At 42.1% G+C, this 25,292-nt stretch overlaps 1 protein-coding gene across 4 annotated transcripts in view; it reads right to left on the bottom strand.

Annotated features, from left to right (window-relative positions):
- sgcd (sarcoglycan, delta (dystrophin-associated glycoprotein)) overlaps positions 1-25,292 on the bottom strand; it is a 420,239-nt gene that overhangs the window by 6,775 nt on the left and 388,172 nt on the right. For all 4 annotated transcript variants that reach the window (XM_026182769.1, XM_026182768.1, XM_026182770.1 and 1 more), the window contains 2 exons: positions 23,115-23,187; positions 4,276-4,399 (listed from right to left, as the gene is read on the bottom strand). In XM_026182769.1, the coding sequence (XP_026038554.1) occupies positions 4,276-4,399; positions 23,115-23,187 (197 nt within the window). The remainder of the gene's footprint in view (positions 1-4,275; positions 4,400-23,114; positions 23,188-25,292) is intronic.

Below are 25,292 nucleotides of genomic sequence, written 5' to 3'. Positions count from 1 at the left end.
ACAAATCTTTCACCACGAGGGGCAGAGGGTGTGAGACACTCCAGAACCTGTGTGTAAATGTGTGTGTGGGCGGCGGGATAAATTCGTGTGTCTGTGTGCTTGTGATGGGCAACAGTACAAACAGGTTGGGCAGGTAAAGGTGAGGTGAGGTCAAGGTATCAGTTCGGTTTTATTTCATGTCTCCAGAGGTTTTCTGTTGCTTCCTGCGGCTTGGAGGGAAAAGACTTCCGTAGGAATACAAATGTTCTCTGCATGAGCTATATTATCACTTACCCTTTTTCCCCGATGCTGACTTCTGTGGCTTTTTTAGCCCTCAACACACCGCATATTACTTCCATTTAGCAGGGTGGAACGACCACCCTGCTAAATGGTGATAGGTACCTGCTGTTAGGAGGAAGACATCACCTAATGGCTAAGCTAATATTTCTTTAATGGTTGTTATCAGTCCTGTATAATGCATACATCTGCAGTTTTTATTATCTTTGTCTGATGTGCATATTTGTGAAGATATGATGGTAAATCCATCCAAGTGAGCCACGCACTATATGAGCAAAAACATCGGGCCACATCTACACTAGCTTTTCCAAAAGCCGTGCCCCTACTGCAGCTTCCACTCTTCTGTGAAGAATTTCTACAAGATTTTGAAGCATGCCTGTGGGAATTTTTGTCAGTTTATCCAGAAAAGCTTTTGTGAGGTCAGACACTGGATGTTGTATGTGGAGCCCAGGCTTGCCATTTCCATTGTAGTTCATCCCAAAGGTGGTTGATGGGTTTGAAGTCAGGGCTCTACACGTTTTTCCACACCAAAATCATCCAGCCATGCTTTTACGGACCTTGCTGTGGCATCCTATTACAGTACCATGCACGAATTCATTGAGCGCTTTACAACAAGACATTCTTTGGGAAATGTTTGCAAAGGCAGACTGCATGGCTAGGCGCTCGATTTTTTACACCCATGTCAATGGAACTGGGAAGTGAAAAAATATGTGGCCTAATACTTTTGTCCACGTATCTCAAAAGAGAGAACCCTGGTTCCACAAATGAACACTTTTAGGATGGGCTAAGACCGACATTTACTCACGTGTGATGTGTAATAAATTACTTTTTGGAGCAACGACACCAACACTTAACAAACACCCACATTTGTTGAGTTTATAGATTCGACAAGGTAACGTTTCTTTTTGTAAATGTATGTACAGTTATGGTTTCAGACTCTTGTGCATCCGAACTTAGCTTCTAGTTTGTTTCTCTGTATTCTGTCAGAGAGAAAACAGCTTCCGAGGGTCTCGTGATGAAAATGTTTAAATGCATCTCCGCGGGCTTCACAACAGTTTGTGCTTGCATGTGATGACTTTCTTGTGTAACTGCCAGTGTCTTCCTTGCCCGTCTCAGACAGACTGCGTGGCCTTTCTTGCTAACTGGTGCGGGCTGTGATGTAAATCTGCACTGGTCTGTCTCACCTTGGTGGATAACCAACAGAGAGTCAATTAAGGTTGAACTATGACAGCACCGGTGTTCAGCTCACACTTGATGCAGCGTCCTTGTAATTAAACATGCCAGCAGCTACACATGTGAAGTGCAGCCTGTCCAGATGGCTGTAACAAGGACGCCTTAAGTCACTGCGCATGTGCGCTCGGGAATTACGGGTCGTTCTTTGCGTGCTTTAAAAAAATGCTTCGAGAAGAGTGTGCACGACTCTATTTCATTATCTGCCTGTGTGGTCTGTGGGTGTCTAATAGCCAAAACCTTTCTGTAATTGCAGTGGCGGCGCCTGAGGAGAGAGGGGGAGCGTGAATGTGTGTTAGACAGAGGTTTGACAAATGGACATTTGCAACCCTAATGGAGTGTGAGAACGCGATTCTAATTATATGCACTGCCCACCGTTAGTCCAACAGCCTCATTTCTGACCACACATCCATGAAATCTGTGAGAAGACGCGGCAGCAGCATGGCCGCTGCGGTTGCATTTAATTGGACTAAACTGGATTCAAGGGCACCTTCCTGAGACCGCCTCCCACCCGCCCTCCCTCCCTCCCTGTGTCCATCTCATATCAGCAGTCTGTCTTAATGTACGAAACAGTTTTTGTGGGAAACTTTTAAACACTTTCTTCTTCCTAATCCTCCTCCGCTGATTTTAGCAGATTTGACATGACACGACTGGTGCAACCTAAGGAGGGAAATCCTTTTATCAGCGCAGCCGGCCGTGATGAATGTGAAGACTGATGTGTGTAACGAATCAGGGGATGGTTGGGGGAATTTAGGAGCAGGAAGGAAAGGATGAAAGAAGGAAGGAAGCAGCATGAGTGGATGAACGAATTTGGAAGGTGGGGGGGTAAACAAGCAAAGTTTACGACAGAAAGAGGGCAGAGAAAGGAGGAAGGAAGGACGGAAAACTGGAAAGATGGATGGAAATGGAAGCTAGCAGCACATAGGAGACACTGTGGGGAAGTAATTAGTAAAAGGAGGATGAGAGAGTATAAAACAGACCACCAATCATCTTATGTTCTCTTTTTTCCGCGAGGCTCTTACAGATCCTGGTGCACGGCCAGCATGTGGGAAATTGCCACCAGCCATTATGAGAACGCCGGCCCATGTTGGCGAAGGAAGCCAGCTATTGTTTGGATCGATGTTTGCTAAAAATAAGTTTGGACAGGAGAAAATGCTGAATTGAGATGGATCCCCATCAGCCAGCATGGCCGCAGGACAAGAAAAGTTAATTTGTTAACTTGTTGTCGGTGCGCAGAGCGAGAGCTTTGTGCAAAAACCACTTTTAGAGTAACAGGACTCAAAGACAGGAAGAAGTTTTTACCTCAAACCACTCATTGTGTGCTTGATGGCGAACAGTGCAGGCACAGATTTTTAAAAGAGAGGAAGTTAGATACACAAGGGCAAACAGGCTATGTGAATCTATGTAGCGCTATAATGAATCCTGCACAGGTTGCAGCATTCATACTGTGCAGGCAGAGTCAATGGCAATGTGATGCTAATGCAGTCAGCCCCACCCACGTGCATGTTAATCAGAAAGGGCAACCAATCAGCAGAAAGCTGGCTATAAATGAAAGGAGGTTTTGATCTGAGGAGAGCACATGTATGAATACGTTTACTGTATTATCTTGAATTGTAAATAATGCAAGTCTACCAGCATCTAAGAGGGTAACATGGAACTGAAAGTGAATATAATCGATTTTTTTCTTTCCTCTAGTCCTTAAAAAGAGACGCCGTGTTTCAGATCGACGATGACCTGAAGGCTCAGTATAAGAAAATAAAGAATATTTATTATTCGCTGGGATTTTTTTTAGCTAATTGAAACTGTGTTGGAATACATTCATACATACAGTCACTTCTGCTGGCACCATTTTAATGAGGTTAGTATGGGAAGCTTCAAACTAGCCTGCTGGCCCTGTTTGGTGGAGTTCGTTAAAGTCGATTAGAATGAATGAACAAAACTCCAAATGAGACAAATAACACTCATTAAAAAACTGTCATTTTCATAACGAAGAGAGTGATGAGCAGAAGCAGAGAAATCTTAACAGCGATTAATCAATTATTCTTTTAATCGCTGAAAGCTACTAAAGAAAAAAATACAAATGAATAAAAAGATGAAAATGCTTCTTCTCACAGCAAAGTTCAGGACGAGTTCAGTAAATCTTTCAGCCTCAGGAACAAGTTTGGTGGTACAGCAGCAGATACTTGTGTTTATCTGCCAGATGGCAGCGTGGTAAACAGGCTGTGGATGGAGTGTGGGTGTCGTCTTTAAATATCTTTCAGAATTTTATAAAAATAGCAGCCTAGTTTCATTCCTGGGAATCTTGAGAATGGAGGTCAATGCAAATAGATGCAGTTGGTGGTTGAAAAGTTTTTTCTCATCTTTGTGAAGAAAAAACACAAAAATTCCACTTTTAGTGGCTTTTTGGTTTTTAAAAAATGCTGAGATCCTTTCTGATTCAAAGGCACTCTTCAGAAAAATATGTCATATTGTACATTATGTTGCACTTACACATGTAAGCAAGCAACCAAAAATTGCAGATACTAATTCTGCAGAAATCAAGCTAGAAGTGGGTCCATAAATTGCAACAGATAGTTTAGGTAAAATGTTTAATTGTGGTTTAACAGGGTCTGAACTCTTGACTCTTTGGCTTTCTTGACTCGTCAGACTTATTCTTACCCCGAGACCCTGGTGTGGTGAGATCTCATGCCAAAATGCAGAAAATAACATCCCAGTTGTATTAAACCCAACATAACCCCATAAACTCCTGCTTCGGTGGACACACAGTACCTCTCCGTCTTTGGACTCCAGTCGCAGCTCGCTCCTGCAGATGGCCTGGATGTCTCCGGCCTCAGCCAGGATCTGGATTCCCTTCGGGGCCTCCATCAGCAGAGAGCGGGTGGGAGACTCCAGCCTGGAAACATACAGAGGCAGCAGCTTACAAACGGCAGGTACAACGTTCAGGGTGAGGGGCTGAAGTGAACTCTAACAGGGTAAGGAAGAGCACCGATTCATGTGTGATGGGTGGTGAATAGTTTACATGATACATATGGCACAGGAGCCTTCAAGGTTTACATGGAAACCAAGCACCAAGTTAACAGATGTATCAGAAAATAAAGATTAAATTCAGCAGTTGTATAAGTTCTATTAGTAAATACACCCACAGCCAGTGCTCATCAGTATCAGACTGAAAGTGGAAACGTTTTAAAAACTTGATTCACGTCAAACTAACATATTTATGTAAGGAAATCTGCTCATTAGACTACTGCATTACAGACATTTACAGCATTACTTTTACCAGTAAATATTTGTTTCTATGAATAAACAGTTGTATAGAATTATGTGAAGGCCGTTTTGGGTACGTGGAGCATCTGTTCAGCTAACAGAAAAACCAAATGAATGGATTATCCACTTCTATTTGTGAATGACAGTGGAGGTTCCAGACCTCTGAATCGCTGCTAACATGTCTTCAATTCCTTCAATGATCTTAAATTATACCAACATTTGTTTTATACCTAATTCACCAAGACGTCAACAATTTGTAGTTAGAATAAGCCACAGGTTTCAAGATGTCCAGAAAAGTTACAAATTGGGAAAAAAGTTGAAAGTGGATGTAGAGTACTGTGCTATCTCTATATTTTGCTTCCAAGTGTTGAGTGAGCAACAGTGGTCAAGCCAAATATTGACTTTCAAGCTTGTTAGAATTGTACAAGCTCTGTTTTTGCCTTTTATCCTCTGTTTCCATCTGTGTTTGCACACGTTTCATGTTTTTCTAGCTAAATATTTAAAACATGAGGGCTAAATCAAGACTTGTGCGCACAGTACTCTATTACCCATTTTTATGTCTTTGCGGTTCCTCCACAGTGACCTGAACTTACGTGTAATGAAAAAACAAAAACAGTCTGAAGAATTGAAGAAAAACGTGAGAACAGCCACTCTGAAACCAGTGCTGTGAATGGAGCACAAAGTAAGTGGATCTGACACTCGAACACTACGGCCCCTCTCTGCATGCTGTGGCTGTTCAAAATTTCTGCATGAGGATTAAAAAAAATTCAGCCCACTCGGCTTCACATCTTGACAAAACCACTCAGAGGCACAAGCCGATCTCTACAGGAAGCTGCAGAGATGTCAGAACGCCTCACGACAGTCAAACCTAAACAGGAGCGCTCTGTACACTTCCTGTCTTCCTGTCACCACGCTGGTTGTGGATAAAATACGTGATGGTTTTTTTTCCACATGGAAGGTTTTAGCTGATACCACAACGAGAGAATGCGAGGTTTTGTTCTGAATGAAGCGTAGCTAACGAATACTTGGATTCTTTGCAGTCAGCGACTGCCTGAAGTCTACAAATGATGGACATCACCAAATGTTGAGGTTCCTCGCTTGATGTTCTCCGTCAGGCTTTGTTCCCTGTTTGTGGGTCTCTCTGCATTCTGTTTGCTATTTAATAATGCAAAACCTGCTCTGCTGGATACGAATCAGATGACAAACGTGACAATCGAAGAATATCCCATTTCTTTGCACTGAGAAACTCGTGGATTGGATCTTTTGACGCAAAAGAATCCAAAACCATGGATCTTTAGCAGTTTGTTTTGGGTCGTTATTTGCTGTCTGATCAGGTTTGCTCTGTTTTCTGAGTCTGAGCAGAGAGAACAGCTCTGTACACATCAGAAGTCATCCTGTTTCTATCAGCAGTTCCACTGGCATCCACACATACAAACTAAATCCACCGTAACTAACAGGTGATGCAGTATACTGAGAATGTGAGTGTTTCTCTCCTACTTCATATTTTTTCACCTTGGTTTCATCTGTCCAAAGATTTTTTCCAGAACTTTTCTGAAACAGGTTCTTTTACAGGTTTTCTTTGGAAAGTGTCATCTGTCCTTAAAACCAGTGGTTTGTGTTGTAAAGCTTCTGTGTTCATGAGGGCGTCTCATTTATCCAGAACAATGATAGGCCCACCTCTTTGAGTGTTCTTAACTTGGTTAAATGTTGTGAATGCGTTTTTGTTGGAAACAACGTTGTTATTGAGTTTAGCTGCCGTCTTTGGTCTTTCAGGCCTTTTGGTGTGGCTGGAGAGTTTATTATAAGCAGCTGCAACAACCACCTTGGGTTGGTTGTTGGGAGGCAACCTGTTTCCAAACAACTGTGGTCCAATTCAGGCTGGTAACATATTAAAAAATTCATTTATCACCTATAAATGTACACAGACTGCAAACACAACCCAGCTAACGTAATCTCTAGCAGAGTCAGTCTGTGCCGATGAGCACAGCTCAACTGCAACACAGCTCGACTGCAACACAGCTCTTGGGAACAGGGTCTCGTTTCAATTGGTAGCATCTAGTTGTGTTGTGGTATTCCTGTATAAATGCATGAATGCAGCGTGCCTATGTATAACTCTTCAGGTAAATTACTATCCTGCAGCAACTAAATTTCCGAATATTGTATACTGAATATGATTCAGACAGTAACAGAATTGCAAATTTTGCAAAGTTATCATAAACAGATTGCATGTAATTGCCAAACTGACCTCATTCAATCGCAAACCGATGAGAGCGACAGCTGTTTGGCTCCGCCTTTTTACTGCTTTATTATCATATGAAGACAGCAGCCGACGGAGTGGTCACAGATCCAAAGGAACCACTTTAGTGCTGCTGTCTCCAACCACTGTTTCCCCCGTGTGGCCGTAGCTTTAGCCTCTGTGCACTCAGAGTGTTAATCTGAAGCATGTTTTCACTATTTCCTCAGCTGAGACTCTGTTTCCAAATCTTTTTTCATGCATTTAAAACCCAGATAAACATGATGTGTTGACTGGTTTATTTATTACAGCAGGGATTCTCGTTTATAAAGTAGAAAGGTAAGACAGAAACTACTCGGAGACGGCATTGCTGAAGAGTTTTTTGGCGGTGGTGGTGGAGTAAGAAACAAACCCATAAATCAAAGCTTCTATATGACTTGCAAAGTGTGATTAATCACTGGCTCTGTGCATATTTTTAGTCTACTGTAAATTACCCTCTAAAGTTTCTTTTAACTGTATTTTAAAGCTAAGATTATAACGAACTCCTCCACTCTTTAAATACACAGTCTTGAACTGGAAGTTGTGTATCTGCTTGAACACTCCGCTTTAAGTTTAAAATGCACAAATAATTACAGGAATACTTATGTGAAAGGTGTAGAAACATCGATTGCAGTGAGGAACTATTACCCAGCTCTGCAGTTCAGCTAAGTACTACTAAACATTCACCTGAGCAAAAAACTGCAAAGTAAATTAAAAGTGTGCACACCTGTATTTTCACATTTTTCCTTCCTGTCAAACATGATGAGAAAAGCTAGAAATAAGAAGAAAGTTTAAAAAAAATACACTATAAATTTCTGAAAATCCATATAACAGAACTCTGAAACTGTTTATATGCAATATATAAGAAATCTATATGAGAAAAATCACAACAGGGAGTAAAGTCATGCAAGTTGCATCGGTGAGAGTAACAGAGATTACAGAAGAAGCACAAGAATAAGATGGTAGATGAACCCATGTGTGCTAACAATCTCTAGATGCTGGTGTCATCCCTTGAGTTTGCTCCTGGCATCATTAATGAATAAATTCACCTGGGTGGTGACCTGCGTTCCCCCGAGAACAAAGAACACTGAGGCGCTGTACTACAGTTGCACCAGATGGAAATGTTGAAAGAGGCAAGAGAGAAAACCAGCAGCAAAGTTCACTTTAGTTTCAGAGTTCGGCGTCGGGTTATCTGGGAGGAAAGAAGTTCCAGGATTTTCTTCGTTTCATGACCAAAGTAGCTTAAAGCTCTTCAAATGACAGGACGTCAGTTCAGAGGAGTTTAATATGGAGACAAAGATAAATTTACAGTACTGACTTTTTTATCTGAGCGTACGATTGTGTTATTATTCTAAAGTCCTTCTAGAACAGGTTATTCATTCTTGCATTAAAAATAGAAAATCCTGCTTGTGCTGATGCCACATATACCTGTTTAAAAAGAAAAGAATAAAGCTTTGTTTTCAGTCACACTTTGATAGTTTGTTGCAGTCTACTTGGTAAACGGACTGACTCTTATGTAGCGCTTTCCACACTACCTGAGCACCAGAGCACTTTATACAACATACCTCACTCCCATACATACAAACACTTTTTTCTATGCTTAAGTGCTTGTTGTCTAACATCCACACAGACTCACACTCCAAAGGATGCATTGGAGAGCAAGTCCGAGGATATTTGGCAAACGGGGCTCAAACCACGAGATTACCTGCTCTACCCCATGAGCTACAGTAACTCAGCCAAGGAAAAGCAAAAATGGACACTAGCACTGGACAGTTGTTGATTGGCATTTTTTTCGGGAAGCAAGGACATGAAGACCAGTCTCAATTCCTTCTGTGGCATTCGGTGGTGAATTTATCACAAACAACATGAAAGCATAGATCCATCCTGCCTTGTAGTTTCAGGTCAGGGTGGGGAGATATTTTTTGGATCCCACCAGCTGAGCCTCTTCAAACACCACAGCGTACCTGAGTATTGTTGGTGACCACGTCTACGTCTTTATAACTCTGTATCACAAAGCTTGGCTATCTAAAACTGGCCTCAGGAGTCACCGGAACTCAATCACATCTCTGATGTGGTGGAATGGCAGAGCTACATCGTTGATGTGCAGCTGACAAATCTGCAGCACGTGTTGGTAGTGATGCTATCATGTCAATACTGACCAAAATCTCTGAGGAATGTTTCTAGCATCGCGTTGCATTTCATAAAGACTTAAAGAAACAAGAAGGGGGTCCAACCTGGAAGTAGCAAGGTGTACGTAATGAAGTTGGTGAGAATATTGGTAATTATTTCCTATTATAATGTCCCTGACATTACCCTTGGTAATAAAGTAGTTTGATTAAACTAAGAAGCCATGCTGACATGTTGTTTTTTCATTTAAAATCCCAGCAGTTACTGTATTTGTAACACCAGTGAGCTCGAACTAAAGAAACCTCTGTTCCAGGCAAATGAGCGAATTACCAAATTGAAACTTCAGCTTCCTTTGCTTTATCCCTTGATCTCTGCCACAAGGGTTAATCCCCACTGCATATTAATTACTGCACATTGAACAGAGGCTGGTAATTAATTAAATACATAGTCGTTAATAACATAATGTCATTGTGGCTGATTGACTTGACCGCGTGCTTAGTCTTTATGATAAGCGCTCTTATAAAGACGTGCTCTGTATAGATGGTGTGAATCAGTCCTTCGGTTAACTTCCTTTCTCTGCTACTGAACATTTCTGACGAATCACTCATTACTGTATATCAGCCCCGTGCTCATTTCTATAGTTTTTGCCTGCCGTGATCGATTTGTATTCTCAGCGAGCTGTGTCACTGGAGGGCAAATAAAAACAGATTAGAGACAACACAATTTAAAACTGTTGTATCTGGACATTAAGAGAGCATGGACTAGACTTTAATCTTACACTTTGCAAAACAAGGGAGTAAAAATTGATCCCATAGAGGTGGTTCGGAGAATACTGAAATGCCTCTTCAAGCCAAAGAAAAAAGCCCTGAATGCCGATGACTGAGAACATCCAGCTCCTCATTACTCTTTGGACCTTTCTCATCGCCTCTCAAATTCAGGGTTTGAGTGCAAGTTTGATGACGGAGTATCACGATGAGTGTTTTCAAACTAAGTAACCCACTTTTTTGGAACCTGACCAACTGTATTTCAGCTCCTTGTCAACTCTGGTAGCACTCAGAACATAAAAGTCACGTCAGTTGGTGGATGTGGCTAAAAAACCGGAGACGCTGTAGCAACTCATTCAGAAGAGAGTCCCACCCTAAAGCATAGCGTGCTTGATCATCTGTTTGACTCTAACGGGGAACATAAATTACAGCATAGCCATTGTATTGCATTCAGTAGGATTTCAAACTAGTGATTAAGGATATAAACTCATCAGCCATGCGTATAATACAGTTATGTATCAAGAGAGCTCACTCCTGTTTTCTCATGGACTTCTAGGTCAAAACGCTATCAGTTGATGACGATGTATTACTCGCATCACTTTGCTTAGAAGTCGGAGGAGCCCCTGCTCCAAAATCAACACCTTCAGGCTTGATAGATATTAGAAGGCGTTTAGCTTTCCTGTTGACAGCTTAAGTGTTTTATTCAATTCAATCTTATTTATACAGCACCAAATCACAACAATAGCCGCCTCAAGGTGCTTTATATTGTAATGTAGACCCTTACATACAGAGAAAAACCCAATAATCATATGACCCCTATGAGCAGCACTTTGGCGACAGTGGGAAGGAAAAACTCCCTTTTAACAGGAAGAAACCTCCAACCAGGCTCAGGGAGGGGCGGGGCTATCTGCTGCAACCGGTTGGGGTGAGAGAAGGAAGACAGGATAAAGACATGCTGTGGAAGAGAGACAGAGGTTAATAACAGATATGATTCAGTGCAGAGAGTGAAGAAGAAATACTCAATGCATCATGGGAATCATGAGAATCAGCATTACTAAGGGAGGATTCAGGGTCACCTGGTCCAGCCCTAACTATATGCTTTAGCAAAAAGGAAAGTTTTAAGCCTAATCTTAAAAGTAGAGATAGTGTCTGTCTCCCGAATCCAAACTGGAAGCTGGTTCCACAGAAGAGGGGCCTGAAAACTGAAGGCTCTGCCTCCCATTCTACTTTTAAAGTGTACTTATGTAGTTTTACAGTCAGATGGCACAACAATAGATATTTTGCCACAATGACAACATGTATTCTTTTAGAACAAAGGTGAGGCTTTCAAACCCAAGAGCTTTATACTAGCTGTCAAGCATGGTGGGGGGTCGCATCATGCTCTACAGATGTTTTGCTGCCAGTGGTTTTGGCACAAAGTGGATTGAATGATGAAGGAGGACAACTTCACCTCAAATCAACAGCAGGATGGTTGAAACACAAATGAGTGTTCTAACAGGACAAAGATCCCAAACACATGGATACAAAGCAGGCAAACCTCCTAAATCGTAAGCTCCTAAAACCTCTAATTTTAATTTGTGACCACATTTAACAGCTGAGTCCATGCAAGGAAACCACACTGCTACCAATTCTGCCACGAGGTGAAAGTAGAAAATACAGAACACGTGATGGAGCGAATTCCAACAAAAGGTGCTGATAAAGAAATATAAAAAGCATAAAATCTAACAAATCACAAGAGGTAGACACAAGAAGGAGGACAGGAATATTTATATACTGAAGGTTGATTGACAAATAACAGCAAGTGGGACTAGACACAAGTGAAAACCATGAAACAAGTAAAATCTGCACAGGATATGAAAAGAAAACTAAGCTTCAAAGTAGAAAACAATCGTAAAGCAAATACTAAACACAGACTAGAGACATTAAAGGTAAAGAAGGATGAAGGTATAAACAGAAAAGACAAGAAAGAGGCAGGAACGAGGAGATACTGAGGGAAATCCAACGGAAACTGACTTTAAATAATCCAAAGGTCAAAGGCTGCTGCTCGTCCTTGTCCTGTATAAATAAATAAAAATGAATACACCGCAAGACGAAGAAGTTTGTTCAGCGTTCAAAGGACCTCAGACATATTCTGTGTCAGTGGAAGGCAGGTTATAAAAAGAAATCCTCCTCTATTACTCCTTCTAAAGGCCTTCCTCCTCTCTCATCTCCGCTCATTCTCCCAGGTTGCTCCTCGGGGAGTCAGACAATGAAATATTTCTCTCTCCCCGGCTTGTATCCGTATTCATTTCCTCTTCACCACCCCTGCGAATTGAAACTTTGTCTCATGCTCTTTCCCATCTCCTCGCCTCTCGTTCTAATATAAAGTGTTTTTCATATTTAAAAAAAATCCAGACTTAAAACAGAAGCTGTGTGTACAGAACAGATGTCAAAGTGAAGAATGCTTCTTTAATGTGATCCTTCCATCAGGCTGTGGGATATTTATGTACTTCCACTTTATAATAATATATTCCTCTGCCTGTTATTCGTCTTTTGACTCTTACCTTTATTTCCTTGCTGTCGCCTATTAGTTTCGCGGCTGCCACCGCCTCATTTCCCCACAGCGATCAATACAGTTTCATCTCGCTCTCTTTCATGTCTTCCATTCCACTTTTGGACATCCTCATTTCCTCTCTCTCCTTTCTCGGCCCTGCCTCATATCTACAACTACAATCAAAGGTTAATAACTCTTCACACTTCCTCCTCATATTGTCTGCCTTCAGATAACAACTGGTGTGTTTTTTTTAATGACATCGACTGTAAACTTGCACAGACCGAAGCCTGCAGGCGGCGTCTGCACGCTCCCCGTTGGCTGCGCCTGACTCCTTTGTCCTTGGCCACGGCGCCTTCGCCTGATTAGCTGCCACCGTTTGCAGCGGTCAGAGCTGTTTGGTGTTATAAATATAGTGTAAGCTATGTTGAGTTGGAACGGGCTGCCTTTGTGCTACATAGAAAATCATAGGTTAAATGGCAATCTGGGGCAGTAAGAGTGCTGCTGATCGCTTCGCGGGGCTTTATGATTGGTCACTCGTACACTCTGCTGGAGAGCAGGCCATCCTCTCAATTACCAAGATCAGTGTGAGCAGAAGGTGTGGAGGACAGCGAGGAAGAAGAAAGGAGTGGGTGTGATATTAGAGAGGACAGACAGAGGGGGGAGGAGGGGAAATAAGGGCTTGGATGTGCTGTCTTAATTCTTTTCTCTGAGTTGTGATAATGCTCAGATGTGCTAAATGTGCCTGCAGAGGGAGGCCACCTTGAGTCGTGATCTCTTTTGTCATGGCGCTATCTGCTGAATAAATATTTCTTTTTGTTGTTGCAGTTTTGTTCTTTTTCAAACTGCTTAGGCTCGGATTAATGAAACAAAAAGAAAGGGTGACATGGGAGGACGAATGAGGGATGAAAGGAGGGAGATCAGAACCTGGTGTGACAGGGAGAGGTGAATGAAGATCGAGGTAATTGAGGCAAGAAGATGAGGATGAGGAGGAGGGGCAGGGTGAGGATGGAGAGAGAAGACGGCAAATGAAAGCGAGGCGAGAGAAGGGAGAGGAGATTGGAGATGGAGAGGAGGGCAGATGGGATATAAGAAGAGGAGAAAGAGCTGAAGGCAGCGCTCATTGAATCTGTGATTTCTTCACAGATCACAGTGGTCAGCTTGGTTGGCAGCGCCGTGACTTCTGCTCTATAATTTCAGTTTCTGCAGCGCTGTTGCCTCGTGCTGAAGTACTCTAGAGGACAATAAAAACACGAGACAGAGCGGACGTCCACGTGAGAGTTATTTAATACAAAAGGAACAGGTGATTTTAAAGCACCTTTAAGGTCAAGTCCTTTCATTGTGAACGTTCACACTGAGCCTCAAGCAAGTGTTTAAATCTGTCCAAAGCATAAAAAGCAGTCTGAAAATTAATCTGTGGGACAGCTTTGGAGTTTGGCCCCTTCTCTTCTATTGGCCCGCACCGCTGTCACATGACTATCAAGGCTGTGTCTCTTTGCAGCAGCAAAAACGTCTTGAAGTAAGGCTCAAATTCAGGACGTTCACAGAGTTTTTGTTGTGTGTGGTTATTTATTCTGTTTTCTATAGTTTTGCATCTTGATTGTTTCCATATGATCTCTTCATGCTCTTCTTCTTTACCTTAAAACAGGAAGAATCAGCGCACATCGTCACCGCCGTGAGGCTGGTGTCTTTCTCAGCAGTGATTTTTTGTGCCGAGGAGATATGTATTACTCCTAGATTATTGATCAGCTGTTTGTCCTCTATAAGACGTGGTTCTGATTGGATATTATTCCCATTGGTTGTGGTCATGTGACCTATCAGGTGATTTAAGATGGAGCCGCCCTGTGTTTCATTATTTGATGACGAACAGGTGTGCTTCACTGCTAGCTTCGATAAAGAAATTGCATTTCTACAGTGTGTAAACTGTTAATCCTCTACACTGCCCTCATCATCCCAACCTGTATGTATAAATGGCTGCACCTGGCTTCCTCCCTGTGTTCATCATTCTACCATCAGCACACGGGGATGTTACGGCCCTAGTGGGCCCTCCTCTTGAAATTGCCCTTGTGTGGGTGTGGTACTGTTCTCTCTCCGCCTCCTCGTCTCTTGCTCCTCCTACCCCTCTGTCTCTCTTTCACTCTGCCCTCTCTCCAGGACGCACCTGCTGCTCATTACCCTCATTTGGCAGCTGGACCGAGTCAGCAATCACCTCTCTGAGGTTACATAGGCTGGGGGAGAACTGTGTGATGTGGGGGTTGGTTTGTTTCTGTGACTCTACACTGTTGTTCTAGGTGTTGGAAAAGACCGCGCGTGTGTCCTGGAGTCGTGGGAGTTTGTGGGGTTTAAATAGAAGCCGACTGAATTCAGTTCTATTCAGACTCACTTTCATTTTCAGTTTGTTTTATTAGGCCTAGTTAAAATGATGAACCTGTTAGTAGGGATGCACTGAGCTGATATTTGGATTGGTTTGGATATCGTGACCACGGGCTGATCTATTCAGTTCAGTTCTATGTTGCTCATGGTTTACTGTGTCATGGATTAGCAGCAGCGCACTGCCAGCAGCTTTTCCTTTACAATATGTTTTTCACCGAATCACAAACTGTGGTCAGGAGAGTTGACATGACGGCTAACACGCTCCCGTCTGCGTCTCGCTCTCCTGCTTTCGCTGCTGTGATGTTCTGTCTGATGCTTGTTGGAAAGGTTTTACTGCACTTACGGCAGCACAACATGTCATCAGCTCGATATTGTTTAACTCCACCGGTCTCTCCAGCTTCACGCTACACCTAACACGTGTGGTTACAAGAGGAGGTGCAGTCGCAGGGAAAGCAGGCAGAAACTAGCCTCATTTTCAAAGGCAGCAGGTGGGCCCTTCTGGCTGTTCCAGAACATACACGGTACAGGAAGACGGATGTAATTTCTTTACTGGCTTTAATATTTTAAGTATTTATTAGGATTTTTAAAAAACTGTTTAGTATTCAGTATTATTTTGGTTTTACTTGCCTGTCGAAGCCTTTGCGTCATCATTAGAGTGTCTAACGGTGCTAACAACGTTAAAATTATAAAAATGTAATCAATACAGGCAGAAGAAGAGTTACTGGAGTTACTGGAGGGAACGCTGGGTTCCCGACTGTCTCTAACCTTTTTTGTTTCTGTCCATCACCATGGTCTCAGTCCCAGTCCCATTACGCTACCGTGCACGGCGAAGCGCTACAAGATACACGAAGAACCGAGGGACAGATCAGGCTAATGCAAGTCTACCAAAGTTTCCATGAGGACCTTCACGTGTTATTTCATTCAAAGGGAGAAAAAGTTCTTCTCACTGATGCTCCCATTTTGTTTCTGTTCTGCTTTTTTGTTCTCTTCCCCTCCTGCATTCGCTTTCCTTTATATTGCTTCATACATATATTCCCTTTATCTCTCAGTTGGTCAGGATACAAATGAAGCTGCGCTTTCAAATTTGCCAGTGCGGGCGAATCACAAAGGCATTCTTCAGATGCAAAGACACATCCTGTTGACAAGGTATTACCACGCAGATGGATGTAACGGTTATGGCTTGATGAAGAAGCGGCGGCTCTGGCTGGGATGTGTGTCTGGCTGCCCGAAAATGTGTTAGGGGTTAATATGATATCCTGAAATAGGATTTGATTCCTCGATTGCTACCTGCCAAGGAGCTGGGAGAGATTAGGGTAAGATTAGATTTTAGCCATGCACCAACGAGCTCGCTCGCCTTTTTCTGACATAATTGGATAGTTTGGGCCATATTTCATTCTCAATTGGCTAGTTGTCACCAAAGATGCATCAACAAAGGGGAAGAGGGAAGAAAAACTACGCCTGACTATAGACTCTTGTGTTGTGTGGACAGTGACCTGACGACAGGCTTTGGAGTGTCACCTAGGAAACGATGTATTGCATCAGTGATGTAAAAGTATCACTTTCTTATTATTTGAACGAATGATTCAGAAAGGAAGCAGCAGTGATTGATGCTTTCAGTTCATCTCAATGCAAACACCACTGAAATGCTCTTATTAGTTATTTGTCGTTTTCTATTTGACCCCTAAATCCCATCAAAGTCGTCTCCATAGCTTCGCTCCTATCACACGAAGCTCTTTTTATTTCAGTTCTCTTCAAAATCCCTTTTTGTCTCGTTTTTCTCTTACACGCTCTTTTTTTTTTGTCACTCTATTCATCTCAGACTTTCGGACAAAAGTGATCCTCTTTCATTTTTTCCATACTGTTTTTTCTTAATACCCCCCCCCCCTCCCAGTTTCTTATACTTTCAAACTCTTTCACTGTCACTTGCGTCTCTTTTGTTCTCACCCCCTCTTATTCTTTAATCTTCACGCTCCATACTTTTGTCACCCCTTTTCTCCCCCTTTTCTTTCTCCAGATTTTCTCATTTTCACTTCACAGTCTTTCCACCGCTGTCCCTCTCATTCAATTCAGATCAAAGAATACCATTGTGCTATATAGATAGAAAGATCATGCATATAACATTTACTGCAACAACATGAACATTTTCCGTCTAAAGAGCACTGCAGTCTGCTTAATGCTGGAAAGTCTGCTGTAGCTGGAGTGCTGCTGTGTTAAGGCCAAACCTTTGTAACTGCTGGGGTCATGGTAGGTTAATCCAGTGGTTGCAAATGGTGTACTGGACCGCCTCAAGGCATGTTGATGCGCCTTGAGGCAAGTCCAAGTATATTCCTAAAAAGAATAATGGAAACTCTGCAGTCATGTGATAAAGAAAGTTTTCAACAGCTACATGCTGTCAATCATATGTAGCTGAACAGCTGATCATCAGGAAGTGTGAGCACCTCTACAAAAGCAGAAGTTTTGGTTGTTTGCAGGTGTGAAGCATTCAGGTGTGCATTACCAAAGCCATAATCTTTAAGTTACTATAATGTTACCATAAATTCAACCCAAAGTCAGACCACAAGTTTGATCAGGAGCAGGACAATGATCCCAAGAACAGCAGGAAATCTGCAGCAGAAATCAAGGTGTTACCATGGCCCAGCCAAAGTCCAGACCTCTGATTGAAAGGAACTAAATGAAAACTAAAGAAGAGTGGCCCAAAATCTCTCCACGATGATTCACATTTCACTTTGTGGGTTTAGGGTAAAGTAAAGATCCACATATATTCTTATCATCTCAAAAACAAAAGGACTTTAACACTAAAAGGTATGTAAGAGTGTTTCTCTGAAGGATATATTTTATAGTTTCTGAAACTGTTTGTTTGGCATGTAGTTAAAAATGCAACCCACTGCTAAATGGTGTCTACATGAACACGTGGATGTTGAGAGGTTAATAAGCGAAGAAAGAAGATTCTTGTCTGTTGACAGCATTATCTAAGCTACATCTTTTATTACTTCAGCTGGACTGAGGTATTAACAGCTCTAAGCCTTAGCCAACTTCTTCTGGAGGGGAGATGAGGCACTAAGGCTTAGATGGTGACAAGCAAGCTGAAATCACTGGATCTGAACCAAAGACTGTTATTTGCTTTCTGTTGGATAAGATGGAAGAAGACGAAGTACATGCTAAAACAGGACTGTCAGAAATGACTACTCGTTGGAACTGTTTATAGACAAGTGTTTTAACACACCACGTATTGTTTTTTGGGCTTTAGCCTAAACCTAGTTCCAATGAAGGAAAATATTAATGCTTCAGTTGACCATGAATTTTTGGAGTTTTCAAACAAGGTCCAAAAAGGAAATGTTGGATGAGTTTGGTGTGGAAGAACTTGATTGACCCACATAGAGCCCTGATCTCAACCCCATCAGGCACCGTTGGGATGAACGAGAACAGAGATTGTGAGTGTCCCACGTTGGTGTCTGACCTCAGAAATGCTCTTCTGGATGACCGGGCAAACATTTCCACAGACACTTTAAAATCTTGTAGAAAGCCTTCCCAGGAGAGTGGAAGCTGTTGTAGCTGCACAAGGCTCAATTTGAATGGGATGTCGTAAATGCTCCTGTAGGTGTAATGTGTAGATAGGCTCACGCAATACTGCTGTCTATATAGTGCATGTGATAAAGCAAAATAAACAGCTTACTGCTGCCTGGGTTAATCTATGGGATGCCATTAGGTTACTTTGTTTAGGTTGTTTTGCATGGCCAGAACAGTTAAACATGTTACATATAGAGTAAAGAAACTGTCCACTTACTTCGATACACCGAATTTTAGTTGTAAGAATCAATGTTTAGGTAGCAGCATTACAAAAAGAAAGTTCTCGTCCTTTGTGTCCTTTGCTGCAGTGCAAAAACAACACCCTACTTCAAGTATTGAGGAAAAATGTCGGCAAAAGCTCACAACCAAGGACACCTTGACAGAGAACCTGTGCTGCTAAAACGCATCGAGTAGATGGAGCCAAATAAAATGAGGAAGTACTGCCAAGCTGCTTTTTCACTTTTGGGATTGATATGGAAAGCTAGAAGATGAACAATACCAATGAAAGCAGTGAGCTTTATTTGTAGAAAATAATTAAGTAATTGACCAGGTTGCAACAACGAGAAACTCCACACTGAACACATTTTGCAAAACGTACAGCACCAGGGTTTGTTTGAAACAGCTGTTCTGATTCAGTCACAGTAAAAACAGCACAGCAACATCCCCACGAGTATGACAAACTGGTGGTTGACTGCATTGAGTGTACAAGACTATCAACCTATGGATGACTAGTTTTGATGGCAAGCCAATTGCACAGGTTGCCCGGTGGGAGGTAGCATGCCTCCAAACAATCCTGGTCCAACTTGGACTGAGTGCAGTCACTCTCAGACAGATTAGTGAACGTTTGCAAAAATTTGCCAGACAGATTGCCAACTGGCTGGGTTCAGTTCATGTGAATTTCTGTTTAATGCGAATTTCTGTGTATGCAAACAGCAACAGATTTGCAACAGATGGGAACAGATGAGCGATTTATAACAGTTAATTGGCAGATTACAGATTGCTTTTAACTGCCAATTTGACCAATTACAAACTGATAGTGGACTGACTCCATCCTATTGTTGCTTTGACTGTTGCAACACACCAGGACTTGCTTTGACCTGGTTCTCATCTTCATAGCAGCTGTTTCAAAGACAATGAGAGCGAAGTTCATTGCACACAGGTGCCATTGTCTCCAACCACTGTTTTCTGGATCACGACTGTAGATATAGGGCATCAGGGGATTGACTTTTTGCCTTAAAAAAAAAAAGAAAAAAAAAAAGATATATATAAGTCTGTACTGAGTGTGTTTAGCAGGGCTGGAAGTTAAACTTGTTTACATTATGAGCTACCTTGCATAAAAAAGTGCTCTGATGGATCTATAATTAATAATGTAAGCATATGGATGTGCTTGGAAAACTGCAACGTTTTTATGGTGGCACTCTAAAAAACAGCAACTGAGTTTCTATATCTGTTCGGTTTAAGACAAACACAACTTGGTCTGGAAGGTTAAAATTTGATTTTCCTTTGGGGCAAAACTACTTTGTAAAGGTCAGCATACTTTCTGACGCCCTCAGTCTCTGGACAGCATCACATCACATCCTTAATCAGGGTCATAACTTTACAGATATTTGTAATACACCTTTAAATCTATCTGATTTAAGAATTTAAATTAGTTTTGACTGTAATGTCCTCTTCTCCATGCACATTACAAATAAATGAAGCAGGGCCAGAAACTTCTACTCAGCTTGCGCATTACTAATGGGATGGAAACGCCACAAGGCATTCTAGGTCTGTTGCTGTTTACGTTATACCTAGTGAGTAATGACCTTTTTTGTTTTTTAAATGTAGTTTTATATAAACTTTGCCTGGTGAAGCACCTCCGCGATAAGCGGTGGCATCACCCAGGAGGATACGCACAGAGAAACAGACCTAAATAGCCTCTGGTTTACAGAATTACAAACGAGCTTCTTGGGCGGACACGAATGAGAAGTGAAAAAGTCTGTATTTCAGTAAAGGCAAATAAAACTCACTTCTCCATCAAAACATACCCATCAAACACACCCACCCACACACTCGCAGCATTTGTTCTGGTTGATTAGCGTTCTGCTACTGTAGAGTATACGTGGGCGGATCTGTGATGGGAAGTGGAGCAAATTTAATGGTTGCAATAGGAGAGTGAGAAAGACACCAATTAGTTTCTACACACCCCGTCAGTCCTGAGGAGAGGTCTAATCAGGTAAAATAGGTGAACAAACATTATTAATAAACAAGAGCTCAACAGAAAAAGGCTACCCTCGCTGACCAGTATTAATCTTGACCGTGTGGACGTTATCTCTTCTTGTTCCAACTTTCCTTTTTCCCTTCGCAGACATCCCTACGTCCCGTTATCCACAGTCACACCAGGAATCCGTCTCGCTCACTTTCTGCTCTGATTGACTGTCATCACATCTGACAGCACAGACGGGAGAAAGATGATAAACAAGATGTTTACACCACGGAGACATCCACGCCTCACACACATGCAAACACACACCATGTACACCGTGGAGAGGAACGACGAAGTACGGAGCCACACACTCAGTCTGAGCTGAATTTGACTGATAGCTGATAACCTAAAGCTGTTCTACCTCAAAATCTTTCATCATAGTCATCATCTGGCTTTAAGTGGTTTATTCTGTTCATTGTTTTACAACAGTTCACTGTTCAATTTTACAAGAAGGGACCTGCGAGGCTGAATTAATCAGGATTTTCTTTGGGGAAAATGTCAGGGAACTGGTATTGTCATGTGAACGAGCGTGTGGTGATCAAAGTGTGAAGGACGTCAAAATCACAGCTTCATTTAAATGCGGGTAAAAAGGCGAAGGAAACAAAAACCCGAAAACAACAATGGAGCCGAACAGGAACAAACGACGACTGGAGAGTCACACACCATGAGAGGACCCGACATGAACACAGGAGGAGATTAGGGCAGAGTGGACACACCTGGAGCACACAGCTGAACAGACTCATCACTGATGAGGACGTGAAACTGACCCTGAATCAAAATGATACAGGAAGTGACTAGCTCAGAGACTAAGGCTGTATCCCAATTCAGGGTCTGCAGCCTTAAAGTACGCAGCCTCAACGATCCTCAAGGGCTGCGTACTCAAAGACCGCTAAGGCCGGAAGTGCGAGGCTTGTGAAATGGGACGGTCTAGCCTCCGTTGCGCTGCCCAGGTTGCCTAGCAACCATGATACTAACAGCTGGAAACGTGTCATACAGCTTTGTTTGACAGAAATGAAGGAGAAAATCTTTTGTTCATTTGTTTGTTTCTACATGAGCTTTGATCATTCTCTGATTAAGCTCAGCTATTGAACGGCGTATATTTTAAAGTAAAGGCTTTAAAACCAAGTTAGTACAAACGTCACTAATGTCACATAACTTTGCCGACATGTGACCAACAGTAATGTTTTAATGTTCTTCGTTATTAAACATTTGCACATAAATAAGTGACATAATATTCAGTACTTACTTAAAGTTTACTCTTCGGCCGCCCCTCATCCGCCGTTTTTTTTCAGCAAAGTTATCCACACCCACCGCCGCGCTATGCATTCTGGGATATGTTGGGCCACAAAGTCTACACCGCCACATCCTTAAAATTCAGGGAAATGAAGGACGCATTTCAGGGCCGCATTTCGAGCAGCCTTTGAATTGGGACAGCCTTCGGCGCACCGCTGTGACGTAATCGGCCTTGAAATGCGGCCTTTAAGGCTGCAGACCGTGAATTGGGATACAGCCTAAGACTAAGACATGAACTTGTCAGAACAGACGGGGAAAACAGAAAACGATGGAGACAGAACACAGGGACACGACTGGGACATGACTTCACATAGGTGATACCAATCACAGAGACGAGATTAGGACAGACTGGAAACGAAGGGGAACTAACATGAAGAACCAAGACATATACATAACAAAAGTCAAAGGGTTTCAGGACCTTGAACATATCTAATTCCAGATAACCAAACCAAAAATCCAGAACAGGCTTCAAATAGTGTGTCAGAGACCCAGGACCATGACAATTAATGGGAGAATGTCAGGGAACTAGTATCGCCAAGATTTAACCACTTTTTATTAAAAATGGAATATTCTCCCAGAATAATCATATTAGCTGTTTTAATTTTTATTGCTGTACCACTTAAGTACTGCAGTAAAACAACTCATAAGTGCCTTAATCCTGCATTCTCTTTAATGGCCTACAGGGGGCGACTTTTCTAGTTGCAAAATAAGCCTCATTGTGTAGAAGTCTGTGTGAAAAAGGCTCTCAGCTCCTTTTAACTGTTATGTGAATAAAAACCTCGCGTTTTGTGATATGTTTGTGGTCTCGGTTATACTCTGAAGTCTTACTGAATACAAGAGGGTGATCATTTTTGCAACTTATTGGTATTATTAAAGTCAGAAAGGGCATCAAAGCAGTGTAATCTTTACGCTCCTGCCATAGGAGTGCAGTTGAAGTGTACCTCAGTTTTGTCAATCCGATTCACATTCATTCAAATGCTTTTCCATTAATTAATTCCCATAATTTGTGCCATCTGTGCGGTGTACCGATGTGATGGATTGATCTGGTTTTCTGTGAGCACTTTATTTCACTACACTGCTGCAGTATTTGTGAGCTTTGACGTGAACTCAGGGTACATCTGTTCATGTATTGCATGAGACCGAGCGCTTGCTGTGTGCCGTGGAAAGACTCACCGCAGCTCTTTGAACGGCTCAGCTCTGACATGCGGCGTCTCCACTGATTTGCTGAACACGGCTCCTTCGGCCCCTGAAATCACAAAACACAGAATCAAACCACAAACCCCTCCTGTCCGATCAATGGACATAATCTCCAACACTCTGCTGATCTATACGGCTCCAGTCAGCAGGCGCAGCGGCCCTCAGCTCAGCTCGCATCACTGATATAGTAGACACACACACGGATACACACATTTGAGATGAAAAAAAGAAGAAGCAACAATCGGGGCAAATAATAATGTAAAAATAAGCTTTGTCTGCTGTTTAGATTCCTTCAGCTTTTCTTCATCACCTCCTCTAAGCTGTGAAGTGACTCTCAGTGAGAGAAAGAAGCAACTGCTCTTGTTTCATGAAGGAACCCAGTGTGTGTGTTTCAGACATCAACATTATTGAAAAAAGAGAAAACACGAGACTGTTACCCAGAAATGAAGTCCCCTCCAAAGTCGAAACTTTATTAATAACCCACAATTTCACTGTTCTCAGAACTCATATATACTTCCCTCTATCTTTAGACTCACTGTTTGGAAAAGCAGAAATCATCTTATTTGTGTAAAGTTCAGTAGTTTTGCAGAGAGCTGTGGTTCCCAAATGACATGCCAATAAAAAAAACAACAACTTCAACTTATAACCGCACAAAAAGTTGTAAATGATTTACACACACACACATTTCCCCTAACAAACCACCAGTGCAGACAAACTAAGGACCAGCTCAAGAGAAAAGCTGCTGGTCTTTTGGTTTCACCCAAACTGGACACGCCAACAGCACTCAGTCCCAGTTTACCATCTACTGGAAGGTGTTGGCTAATGCTAACATGTTGCTTAGCACACACCTGGACAGCAACCATCTCTTCTTTCAAACATCCCAAGTCTTAAACTCAAACATGTCTGCCCCTGGCTCTGATTCTACTGGACGCCGCTTCCTGTTTAAAGGGAGTTCTTCCTCCCCACCATTGCCAAGCGCTGCTCATAATGGATTGGTGGTTCATTGGGGTTCTTTTTCTTTGATGTACAATATAAACATCTTACTACACTCGGATCTTAATCGGACATAGCAAGAGTGATTGTTGAACTGAGGGAAGGTTTTGCTCAGATAATGTGCTTAACAGACTTTGTTTTGGTATAAAATGCATTGAACAGGTTGAGAATTGCGGTGATAACATGAATTGCAAAGAAGTGTGATTGCCAAGCTTCTCCTGGGTACCAAGAACATAGGAAGTATTTTCTAAATCTTCCATCTGAGCCTGAGAAACACTGGTCTCAACATCTTTTATGTAACACTGACCAGGCCTTTGTAAGATGGGAATGATGCCAGCTCTTATTCTTGACTCCAGGCTGTTTCTTATGTTAGACTCCTGAAGAACTGAGAAAAACATAAATCTTATTTTTGTTTTCTGATTTTCTTTGGATGGACAAAAATAACACCGATATGTGGATTCACACTCACGACTAACTTTTGCGTTTTTATGACGTGTATTAAAAACGACAGCCTAAACGAGGCCATCAGCTAAGCCATATTCTGGTTGTTTCTGACATTCTGAGTTCCTAAATCTCCTGCATATGACTTATAGTGCCGTGCTTGTTAAAATACAAAGTAATGCTCAGGTGGTCCTCAACCCTGGGCCCTGATCGATCGTAGCACCAATATAGCAGCAGCAGCGGGTCGTGTAAACTGGAGCATTCAGGGACATCAAATCAGCCAAGCATCAGGTGCAGATCAATGGGCATGACTAAATACATTTCAAAACATTTTGACACGCTTCTGGAACCCCAAACACTCCTCGCTGTGAGACAGGCTTTTTAAGTACCACGACAGATGAGGACTAAAAGAAAAAAATTCCAATTATGTGAGACACAATATTTGCAGATATTTAACCTCAATTCAGAGCGATGGAGTGTGTTTGTACAGGTGAAGCCAGCGTCCCTCTCAACCCGTCAAATCTTTGACATTTCTATTATGAGACTGTCAAACCTACAAGAGACCAAAAGCTAACAGGTGATGACAGATACAGTACTGGAGCCACATTCTGCTCCTCCTCCTTTTCTGACTCTGAGGAAGACCATCATTTACAAAATGAACACCATGTTCATCAAGTTCAATAAAACACAAGACTTATGACTAAGACCAGAAAGTCATCA

Source organism: Astatotilapia calliptera, chromosome 10 (assembly GCF_900246225.1).
Source record: "Astatotilapia calliptera chromosome 10, fAstCal1.2, whole genome shotgun sequence".
NCBI lineage: Eukaryota > Metazoa > Chordata > Actinopteri > Cichliformes > Cichlidae > Astatotilapia > Astatotilapia calliptera.
This window is presented reverse-complemented; position numbering and strand designations above follow the sequence as displayed.